Genomic DNA, 12494 nt, shown 5'->3' on the forward strand with positions numbered 1-12494 from the left:
GCGAGCTCCGGGAACAGCAGGCTGGAACAGCAGGGATGAGCACAAATCCCGGAGGCCAGACGAGATGTATCCAAACGGGGAACCCCCCGGAGGTCGGGCATACAGGGCGAGCAGGGCTACAGTGTAGTGAAGGCTCAAAGCAGCAGCGGGGCAGGGCGGCCACAGCCCGGCCTCCAGCAGGGCAGGGAAAAACAGCTTTGGGTTCCCGGCGTTGTTTCCAGCAGAAAGAAAAAGGGGCGAGCCGAAGAAAAAGAACCAGCAGCTCCTTTCTCTGCAGCTTCTCTCTCCAAACGCCGAGAGCGAACTGACCCCACACCCAGGTGAAACAAAGGAGTAGCCAGGCCCACCCCACCCCCAATGGGCAGCTCTTTTTGTCTTTCTTAAGTACAGCCATTTGTCCCCTAGCAACATGCGTATGGGAAAAAGTTCCTTTAACAGGAAAAAAACTAAAACCCCAACACAGATCATCGGACCCCGCGGACTGGCAGGGAGGCTGTGGGGACACCACATCCCGGCCTCAGACCTTGGGAGGGGCTGAGCCAGCTACAGACAGGACTCTAAAACCACCAGCTTTCTCTGCAGTGAGGAGGTTTATTATCTCACATGACTCACTTTTTTCTCCTGTGCCCTGCCAGCACTCTGCTAGTTAAATAAATAGTTTTTTTCACTTTCCTCCAAGAAATTCCTTTCATATCACTGGGGCAGGGAGTGCTGAAACCTGCCTTCTTACGGGGAGATGTTCATTTAATGATGTTTCCTCCTAAACTTGTCTCAAACCAAGACAGACACAGAGGAAAATATTTTCCTCAATTCAATGATAACAACCTTGGTTCCAAGAGACATATTCATTTATACTTAATGTTATGACTAGGTCTAAATTCTTTGCTGGCTCAGCTCCAACAGAAAAGTCTAACTGACATGGTCATGAATATGGTACCTGTTCAACCAGTGCTCTGTGCAGAACATTTCTACTGTTACCACTGGGACTCACACCATCTTGTCCAATTGTGTCCACTCCTCCAGTACCTGGGAATCTAGCTAACACAAGAACACTGCAAGGATACAGAGCAGCCAATCCATCTCTGAGAAATCAACCTCAGATCCCAGAACCTTATTATAGCTCTGTTGGCATGGCTCAAGCTAACTAAAGCCATGGAGAAGAATCTGTTTCACACGTATCCCATGGGATTAGTAAACTCTCATTATAGTAATGAAAAATACTCCCTTCTGCAAGCATACAAGGTAAGGAGAAGGCATGCACAGAGAAAGGCCTTTAAAAGGCTCCCATTTAACAGGAAGTTGGACTGATCTCAAGGACATAAACTCTTCTGGATTAAATCTGATGTCTGGGTTACATCCTGGGCACTTTCCACTGCCTTAACTTGAGCAGAACAAAAAATGATAGGAATCAACAGTGATGAACCACCATATTCTTCAACAGGGTAGGATTAAGTCTTTTACTTCCTTTGCAGGACAACAGAACAAGCATAGTGCAAATACAGTGCACTCCAACTATCAGGAGCTGATGGAGCAGCCCAGCAGCAGTCAGTCATAATCACCATTAGGAAAGGTGGACATACGTACACTTTAGACTTCTGGATTTACATAGGCAACCGAAGATAGCTGCACCTCTTGTAAATAGCATACTCTTTGGGGGTACTGTCCTGTGAAAAATTACTAACACCAGCTCACACATGGAGATTGCTCCCATGTATTGTCCCAACCCATCCACTGGGGTGGTCAGAAGCACCCTGGGCCATAGAGAGCCCCAGGGGCTGGAAGGTAACACTATAGCTGAAAATCTGCTATGGCTGGGCTGCAACACAGTCTGCGAGCTGGGGCAAAAAGCAACACATTTACTGTCAATACAGGGAAAGCTACAGAGGGGGCAGGCAGTGATCTCAGCAGCTGATGTCAAAAGTACAAGGGGAGACACTTTAATGACCTTTAATTCTCTTACATTCTCCCGGAATACCTGGTGTCTCAGGCGATCCCCAGAGAGCCCTCGATGTCCTTCTCCACAACCATAGGCACAACCCAAGGACTTCACAATTTTGATTAGCATAGTGAGTGCCAGCCTATGGGTGCTGACAGTTAGGCCTTCATCCTGAGAGTCACAGAGGGAAAGATGTGCGTAACCCTGCGACAACTACTGGCATTTTGTTAGCATTTTACTTTTGACAAACTGCTTTCCATTTCTTATCTCAGACACTCCATTACTGAGTTGTTATTCTTGAAGTGCTTACTCCAAATATTTTTCAAGTTTAGAGACCAGCCCTTTTATTTCACCTCCCATCAAAAATTATGCTATAAATGTGAAGTTCCTACATTCTGCTATGCATACCATTCAGAACTTCAAAAAATTCTCCCTGAAAAAGAGAGCTGGCTTGGCTGAGTAGAAAACCAGGCATCTTTTTAAAATGTTTTAGACATTATGCTACTGTAAATTGCAACTTCAGAGGTTAGCAATGTAGCATCTTTTGCTCAATTCTCATAGCAATACTGAAAAATTTATGACTTCTAGTAATCAAATAAATGAAACTGTGCTCACACACTGGGTTCCATTTTTCCTTTACAGGGTATGAATAATAAACCTGAAAAAAAATCATTGTTATTGAGGGTTTCAAACACTTTGTCAAGATATTGAAAATGTCAATGCCAGGCTCACAAACTCCGCTTTTAGCAGCTGCTTCCCTGGAGTAGTTACAGTACTTGAATTGCTAATCATGTTTCCTCAGCAGAATCCCAAGTGAGCACCAGAGCAAAAGAGAAGGTCAGTTGCATACACATGCATACTCAATCTTAACAGATATTGCAGTACATTTGGAATTGTATAAAGGGAAACAAGACAAACCTTTTCTTGGTTTTTGTCATTCTTTTCATATGGCCCTCCTCCTCCTCTACCACCTCCATCACCTCCACCTCCTCCACCACCTCCTTCTTCTTCTCCATCTCCAGCTCCACTAATTGAAGGTGGCCCAAATCCACTAGCTGAACCAGAAGCAGCTGCTTTGAGCTGGAAGGATCCTTCACTTGGTCTCTTTTCAGGGGCTTCATTTTCTTTGTTCTCACTCTTCCTCCGAACTCTCTCCACAGAGGGCACCACACCAAGCTGCAGTAAGCATTCCACAATGTTCAGTGCCACATCACAAATCCGGGAACTGATGTCATGGTTCAGAACCAAGTAAACAGCCTTCAGGACCACCTGAGAGATTCAAACATCCTATTTAAAGCCAGAATTACTGTCCCTACTAGTAATATTTAGTGCCTGGAATTTCTAGACTTCAGAGACTCATTACAGCAGGCACAGTACAAACTCTGAACAAAGGATACACAACCCTAAATACCAAGAGCCTACAATCTAGGTATCAGACAAGAAACCACAGGCCGGGCACAGTCAGGCTGACAAGGAAACCATGAGATGACATATGTGAGCCTGAGAACACTGCTTCAGTGCACCAAGAACTGGCAAATCATTAAGGGGAAAGCAGAAAAGGTGAGGTTTAAGGTGCTAGAAGAAAGGTGCTACTCAGTCTTATACTATTTTATAGGGAATTTGGTGCATGCCCCAGGAACACAGACATTACGTAATTCCACCTAAGATTTGATGTGTGCATTCCACATGCACATGCGCTCCTTGCAAGGAGTAACAGGAGTTGCATTTTCTCAGAGGAGACTTTTAGGATGTGCACAAATGTATCTGACTGACCTTTATATACTGATGAGAGAAGTCATATAAAGAGGTGGAGGAAAAGCCCATCAAACCCCTGATCTCAATGGTACAGCTATATTGACAGAAGAGGGACCTGGCTTTCCTCGTTCCTTGCCAATTACCGAGAGATCCAGCATGCCATTCTTGTGCACAAAGTTGTTGGTTCCATCAATGTGATCCGTATCCTCCAAGCAACTGTAATTGATGCAGGAGTCTGTCAGGCTCCGTGGGAGGTTGGCACATGCAAGCGGCTCATGGGGCATCTCAGGGATGGGCACCTGGTTGCAAAGCTTCCTCATGTGCTCACTGAAGAAATCGGCGTACCCAACATTGAACGAGGCCAGGGTAGTGTTGAAGGTTGCCACAGTGATGGTGGATATCTGAGACCGTACTGCAGGAGGGAAAACAGCTACCTGTAAATTTCAATAGTTATGGAATGGAAGATTGAGGCTGAGCTTGTCTAAAGGGAGCAGCTCTTAAAGTGGCTTTTAATGCCAGAAGAAAACACAAGTTCCTAATTCCTATCATGCATACATGGATCAAAGGTAGACTAATTTCTTCCATTAAGACAGTGTAAATTAGAACAACCCCAGGCTTGTTCTAGCAGTTCAGTTCTCCGGCAGCTTAAGCTGATCTCAGTTAAATGGGCAGCCAAGTAGATCAGGCAACTCAGACATTCTAAATCTATTCCAAAAGGATTTGGTAGCTTTGCTCCCTGCATTAATCCAGTGCCTCGTCTTAAAGGCAGCAGAGCCCCTGCAAGGCAAAGAGAAAGGACTTTGCAGCTGGAAGGCAAGGGTGAAGGTGGTGGAACTGCAGCACAAACTTGAAACAGCTTTCCAAGTCACAACGGTTTGGAAAATTTCATCACACCAGTTGAAAAAAATGTACCTGTGACAGTCTAAACCATCTCCAAAATGCAAAGGTATCTGATGAGAAAGGTACTGCAGTGCTTAAGCTCACAGTGGTCAGACAGGAGCTTTGAATTGCTCAGGTTAGCAAACTGGCTATAAGTGCAAATTTTTATCGAGGACACCTCATGTTTTTACAACTCATCCTGTTTTTCAGGCAACAGTGTTAGTAATTTCCTGCACCTAGTGCTTTGTAAGTAGGTTTATATACTCTCTAGTGTAGGAAGACCCTAGGTGCCCCATAGGGTTTTGCAGACCACCATCTGCCGGACAGTACAGTAACAGGGCTAGAGAATACAAAGAACCTCTTCCTAAGATTATTAAATATATTCAAATTAATAAAATAATTACATCTAATACATTTAATAAGCAATGACTCAGCGATGGACTGGTTATATTATGCAAACAGCAACTCTTCATAGTACAAAAAAGCCTCTCAATACATATGGAAACAAAAAAGGAAAAATCAATTAGTCACATATACATAGAAACAGCAACACTTCCTTTGCTTTTTGGGGTTGATATTTCAGTGAAACGTCTTTCCTGATATTTTAAATTTACCTTCTTTGACTGTGTTTTCTCCATGGCTGTTTGAGGGGTCCGGCAGTTCAGAGACAAGTGTGTGATGCGAGTGCGAGTGCCGGGCGCTCAGACTCTCCATCTCTGTCGCTGTGTCAGAGCTCCCTCTCCTGGTAAACTTTCCTAGGGAGACGACAAGAAACGGATATTTTGTTCAGTTACCTGAGAGGTGGCTGGTGACAGCAGCTGAGGTTAAAAATTGAAGGATTGGAGTCTGTAAAAATCAAGGCCTTTCATCACACTGTGAAGCAGAACCAAAAATTATGGTGGGATCTCTCATGGGGGTTCACTGACATAGAGACCAAATGGTCCAAACTCTCTGCAAGGCTCTTCCCCTCAGCACATACTGATTTAGCTGACACTGCATTCTTAACCACCAGCACCTTAAAGAAAACAAGACCGGTCAGCACTGTATGACTTTACCCATTGGGGCATGTTATAGGAATTTATTTTCTTCTCCTCTCTCTTCTTCTCCCCCCAAAAATAAGTATATTAGGATGGGAGTGCTAAGACAAAGGAAATTCTTCAAGAATACAATAAAATACAAATCCAAAAAACTTACTGAAAGAGGGCAACTTCCTCTGAAGTTGTCAGGATTTGTTGCCCCTTGGATGTGAAATACATGATTTCACTGAGATATCAGAAAGCAAAAAACTGTAGATTAAGCCACAAGAAGAATCTGGAGCCCCTTACATCAAAATTTAACTAACTTCTCAAAGTACTGAAAGTATGAAAAGGAGGGTGTGGTTAATAAGCTTGTTATTCTTGTACAAATCTGTAGGTGTTTGTATATTAACCATTAACAAAACATGTATGAGTCTTTAAGAAATTACTTGACCACTGTCCCGTGTCCCAGAGATGGACATGTTTATAATGGACAGCTTATGAAAATGATGCAGTTTAAGACTGTGAAAATGACAATGCTCTGGCATGACAGTTCATTTTGCTGCCTATCATCTCTAAGATTTCTTAGAGTGCCAGAACAAAAATCTATGACATTGGGAGTAAATTTGTGAAACAGAAACAATGTGTAGATACTGTTCAGTGAAATTAAAAGCTTGAAGTAGCGAATTTTTAGGTTCAAACAGTGTATCTCTGCAGTATCAAGACTGTATAAGCCTCACTAAGAAAATATCCTACTCATATTGTATCCAAGATGTACTCCAGGAAAACTGTGAACAGAAATTTTTGGCATACTAATGACATTGTTAATGATACTAATGATAATGATACTGCCGCTAATAATCATCATACTAATGATACTGCTGCCTCTCCAGAGATTTCTCTTTTGAAGAAGGGGATGCAAACATTCTTTGAATCTATTTGAAGCTGCACTTGTGCAATGCTTGCTACCACACAGGGAGGTGTACTCAAGTGGAAGAGAGATCACCACAGGTTCCCACAGTAACTATGATTCCAGTAAAGACGATAGTTTTCAGAGAAAAAGTGAACTGAAGTCTAAGTTATTCAAGGTCTGCTGTGAGCAGTTATTAACGGATGTGTAATACTGCAAACAGAACCAAGGACATAGGGTGACAAAAGGACTGGATGAAGAAATAACCTCTGCTGTTCTCTGAATGTTCACAACAGGAATGACAGAGACAGCAACAACTCACCTAATATGGTGGTTTGCCATCCTCCTCTCTCAATGCCACGTCGGTCCTCTCCAATTCCAGAGAAACTGCCAAAGGAGAAAGTGCTGCGAGTGGGTGAAACATCCAAGTGATCCTCATGAAGGAGGAAAGGCACCCCCATCCTTCGCTGCCGCTTCTTTCCAGTATGGTGGAAAGGAATTGACCCTTTGCGCTCACGTTCCCTGTCCTCTTTGCGGCTCTTAAACTGCAGAAACAGGAGCAGATATAGGAGCAGTTAAGAAGCTCTGAGGCTGGGAAAACAACCTTTTTATCTTGGACATTTCCCATGGTAGAATCTAATTGCATGCTGGGATCCTGTGAGTATTTGAAGAATTTCAGTCTTGCCCTAGGCTGGGATGGATGCCCTTGGATAATTTTATGACATTCTTTGACCTTGAGCTAGATGTATGGAATGGATGGTTGGAAACCCAGAACTAAAAGTAAAAAAATCAAAACTCGTTGAATTAGCTGGAATTACAGCGAGCACTGGCACTTAAAATTCAGCACTGTTTGAGTAGCCGCCTCTCATGCAGTTGCAGCAGGACAATTACTTGAATAAAGACTTCAGCATTATGTTCAGGATTTGCATATAAAAACCAATGTAATAACATACAGAATCAACTCCAATGAAAAGGGATGGTAATGTCACATATGGCATGAATATATATTCCAAGCAGACCTCGTGAATATACACAAGCAGACTACTTCAGCAGCTACTTAAGAGGACCCTGAGGTGCTGCATCATAGGTAAATTAAAGTGCAGTTTCCTTTCACTCACCTTTTTGAAGATGTTCATCCCCAGGTCTGTAGAGAGATCTGGAACTGCTGGTCTACGCAAGTTGGTCAGTGAAACCTTGGAAAATGCATCTGTGCTTAGTGATTTTTCTTCCTCATTACATTTCATTGTAAGATCCTGCAGCTCCCAAAAGAAGACAAGCACAAGGAGAAATAGAGGATAATCAGCTTTAAAAAAGGAGCTACTTCCTAGAGCTGTCATAGGAGCACTGTAGAGGAAAAAGACCTCCAATTCATTGCACAAAAAATGTACACATTTAAAGAAAATTAAATTAAAAACAAAATTGAGAAACATCCAGAATTATTTACTTTGTCTAACCTTTCAGTCATCAAAGGAAAAAAGTACAGCACACCATGGAAAGCCTCAGGCATTGCTGTCAGCGTCACCTGGTGGTATGAAAGAACATGTTCCTCTCTAGTTTGATTCTGATCCCAGGTATGACTCTGAGCAACTGATGACGTCTTTGAGGTCTTGGTTTACATTAATGAGCAATCACCATGGCTATCCTTTGCAAAGCGTTTTATTTAAGATCTAGGAGACTATGCCCTTAATAACATACACATTTAAATACATATTTTGGAACTAAACTGCAATAAGCAGCACTGTCCCTTCAAGAAACTTAATTTTCAGAAAATTTATTTACTCACTAAAGAAACCTAAGACTCCTAAACCAGTAAACATCCTTTGCTTGTAATAACAGGGCTTCCCACCCATCATTGTTCATATGAAACTTCCTCCCTTCTTGTATCACAAAATGTCCCACAACAGCAAAAACCATGAGGCTCACTCACCCCAATTTCAGTAGAGCTCACTCAACTCACCTCTGCATCAAACAACACATGCTATACCTGCCTGCTGCAATGAAGGAAAGTGGCACAAGCGCAGCTGCCAGCCATCTGCTCACATTAAAGATCTGATGCCATCTTCCATGAGATGTTTGTGCAGCTGACCTGACTGAATTCCCTCATGGTCATTTTCTTCTGCCTAAACATCAACTTGTTTTCAATGGAATGCTCTTTTCCTTTGCTGTCCTGCCAGAAATATTCTGCTGAACAAGTGGGTCATGTTAAAATACCCTTTTGCCTTCAATGCAGAGATAGCTGTACGTCAGGGATAGATGAAGTGACCACTTTGACAGGAGCTTTAGATTCTGCCTAGCCAGACTGCACATTGCAGAGCCAGACAGCTTCTGCAGTACACAAATGTGCAGTTTTATGCACAAAAAGTTTTATGCAGAACCCAGTGTCCATCTTTGCAGCTGAAGTCTTTAACACCAGTTATAGTGTTTGCAGTATCAAATATTGGGGATCACACATTTTTCAGAGACTTTTCAGACTAATCAAAGACTTGAATCCTCCCTCTTAATTTTATCAATACAAGAATGTAGGAGACACACAGCAGCAAGGCTCCTCTTCACCACTGTTTGTAGTACAGGTATGCTTATCTACCACTTTGCATATATGACTAAAGATTCAGAGGAGTCACATATAAAATCCGATACACAGCAAATCAGGATTCAACCTTAGCTGTTCTCAACAGAGAGGCCAGCAAGTACTCCATAGAGCTTTTTTCTTAGCTTTTATAGTTGTCTGGCCTCTTCTGGCTATAAAACATTGAATGAATTTATGTTGGATTCAATATCTTTGTCCATTGGTTACTAAATCAGTGTTTTAGTAGGTGGTTTATGATCTCTAAAAGACAGGGTAAGGATCAGGGCTTACTGAGACACAAGCCATGCAAACACACAGACACAGTCCCAGCTTTGAAATCTGCTCAGGGTAGGTATCAAGCAAACAACACCGGAGAAGCAAATTACATAATTACTTTACATCTACAGTGTGGCATATGATGCATTTTAAGGAATTAATCCTGTTGAAGATTGATTAAAAACACGGCTATTCTGTGCAGCAGACTACATGGCAATTACGACAAGCATAAGATTGTTCAGACAGCAAAGCAGTTTGGGGGCTGCTCCTCTAGATTTTGTTGCTTCTGTTGTCTTCGTCCTGCATGACTGTATGTGAACCAGCTCATTAGTACTTCTCTCAGCCCTCAGCATATCACACTTGAGACTCTTAGCTTTCCATCAGCATTGCAGGGAGCACTACAACTGCATTGGTGCTATGACTGACAAGTTTTGTCTCTTCCCCTGCAAAGGAAGTGCAAGACTGTAGCAGACTTGTGAATGTTTGAAGGTTCTGTCCTACACCTGCCGTTATAGTGAATTCACTGCATACAAGTGCAATGCAGGTTTCCTTTATCACGTTGCCCAGTCTGAAACATGTTTAGACCAAAGTCACTTTCTAGAGGCAGACAGTATTAATTTTATTCACACTCCATCCATCCCCCCTTTTCCCACGCAACAAGGAGTGCCAGAATGCTGCACTGAACCTTTTCTTACTTCACTATTCAGCTTACTAGGCAATACATGGAGGATGTTTCTCTCATGTCCTCTCAATCCCCACTGCTTTAGCCCAAGCTTATATCCAAGACGTGATTTCAGACACAGAACCCAACAGGAAGTGTGAGAGTTTTGCTGAGGCTCAGGGAGATGCAGGATCACCACTTTACCAGTTATCCTGATAAACTGCAGAACAATAGAAACAATGTTGATTTGCCACAAAAATCTACTGCTCCTTGATGTGATTTGCAGGCAGATGTGTTTTTCTTTACTCAGTTTTTGCCTGCCACTTAAAATCTATCCTGCTGACAAAAAAAACTGTTTTTGAGAAGCTATTGATCAACTTTTGAGTAAAAATTATGACACTGTGTTAGTAATTTCAGATCTAGACTGAAAAAACAGGCATAAGCATAACCCTGTGTCAGATGAGCTTGTGAAGGCTCAGCATACAACCCCTTGTGTTGACAGAAAGGACAAATCTTAGCCTTTGGGAAGTGGCATTCTCTGCTCTGAACTAGCAGAGAGCATTGTGCGATGAGACTTAATATAAGAACAGCAGTAAAGTTCCTACAGTTGGCTCGGATGAACCAGAGCCCAGGTGCTTCTGTGTGTTGCACAGGTTTCAGTCCTCAAAGTTGTAAAGATGGGGAGCATGAGTTGGAAGATTTGCTGCCTGGAAGACCATTTCACTTCCTTCATCACAGCTGTTCTGCGTAACAAATTGGAAAGCTGGAACAGGATTCTATTTTGATGAGTACAGCAAAAATACACAAGACTGACACAGAGGTTACAAATGCAATCAAACTCAGCCTTGGAGAGAAACATGCCCTGGACAGAGTGCTCACTTTAACAGCTACAATGTACCCAGTGTAATTGCCAAATGGATTTAACAAAAAAATATTAGAAAAGAGCAATGGAGTCTTCTGCAAAGCAGTCTTTTGCAAGCAAAATAGCCTAGAAAAGCAAGACATAGCCAAGCATGTGAAAGGAGAGAAGTGTTTTACAGCATAAAGAGAAGAACCCGGGCAACTCTAGTGCAACCAGTGCCTGTGGAAGACAATACCATTCATACTGCCTCTGTAAACCACTGACTACACTCCCTGTTGCACTGGGAGCTAAACTTGCTAATATGCAAAACAACCAGGTTGTTATGAGAAAGAGCAAAGGGACAGCACATGCATGCAAATAGTGAAACACATCAACAACAATATATTTCAATTTTCCCTCCAGGAGATGGTATTAAGGAGGGTTTTCTGTACATGCACAGCAATCCTATAAAAACTCCATGCACAGGTAGATTAAGATTGAATAGTAATCTTTATCACCTGGCCTTAATGGAGCTATGTCAAGCTTTTACAGGGATGAAACATGTTATAGAAATGACAGTGAAATATAATACAATTTAAACAATATTGCTGCTGCTGAGCCCTTAGAACCACAAGTAACCACCAGCTATCATAATAGTGCTAAGAACATCTTTAAAGTCCTGAGATCTAAAATTAACAGTAGTAATATTTACATAGTTTATGCTGGTCTTCTAGATTTTGAGCATCTGGGCTCTACTGGAGAAAAGATATTTCACCGTCCTTCCAGTCAAAATCTGTCAGAGCCCTAAAAGCAGTGATTTTAGGAAAATTACCAAGAATTCTGAGATTTCCAACTCAAAAAAAGACATTTGATAACAAAACGAACAGGTCTTTTCCTTGAGTGTGTCATAAAATTGGACGGCAAAAATAAAATCTCTGCTAAATTTTCTTAGGCAGTTCCATCAACTAAGTAAATCAGCATTTGCTGCTAAAAGCCCACATGACAGGAAAAGAGGGCACAACCTAAATGTAGCATAAATCCACAAGGAGATTAACTGGAACTGCAACTACATCCCCTTTTAATCCCTGGAACAGATTAACAACCCAAAGGAAAAAAATATTTAAGCTCAAACACAAAGATCTTTATTACACCAAGGTCAGGAGTACAGGGTTCATTGTCCAGCAAACAGGGAGCACAACTTGGCACCTATTAGGACAGTTTCTCTACTAAGAATTTTTTGGCAAATATAAAAGTTATTGCCTTGGTTTGAAAGACAGGTGTCTGCTAAGGAAGGCAGAAGCCTCCCTTGGAATGGCAGATGCAACCCCCTTCCCTCCGAGTCATTATAATTTTGAAATCAAGGGGCTTTTTAGGCAAAGATGTGGGAAATAGGAGTAACAGTTCTTTGCTATTATATATTTATATGTGTATAACAAGTCAAACAAACGCCCTTGGAATGGCAGATGCAACCCCCTTCCCTCCGAGTCATTATAATTTTGAAATCAAGGGGCTTTTTAGGCAAAGATGTGGGAAATAGGAGTAACAGTTCTTTGCTATTATATATTTATATGTGTATAACAAGTCAAACAAACAACAATAACTATGGCAGTAACAGCAAACAATCACAAACCCAGTGCCAGCCTTCTCGGCTGTC

The 12494-nt window shown here is 42.0% G+C and overlaps 1 protein-coding gene across 1 annotated transcript in view; it reads right to left on the reverse strand.

The window, feature by feature from the left end:
- UNC80 (unc-80 homolog, NALCN activator) overlaps positions 1-12494 on the reverse strand; it is a 140158-nt gene that overhangs the window by 100865 nt on the left and 26799 nt on the right. The window contains 6 exon segments of the mRNA XM_017746990.1: positions 1961-2107; positions 2855-3205; positions 3835-4103; positions 5185-5325; positions 6819-7041; positions 7615-7749. Coding sequence (XP_017602479.1) covers positions 1961-2107; positions 2855-3205; positions 3835-4103; positions 5185-5325; positions 6819-7041; positions 7615-7749 — 1266 coding nt within the window.

This window comes from Corvus brachyrhynchos, unplaced genomic scaffold (genome assembly GCF_000691975.1).
Source record: "Corvus brachyrhynchos isolate BGI_N302 unplaced genomic scaffold, ASM69197v1 scaffold481, whole genome shotgun sequence".
Taxonomy (NCBI): Eukaryota; Metazoa; Chordata; class Aves; order Passeriformes; family Corvidae; genus Corvus; species Corvus brachyrhynchos.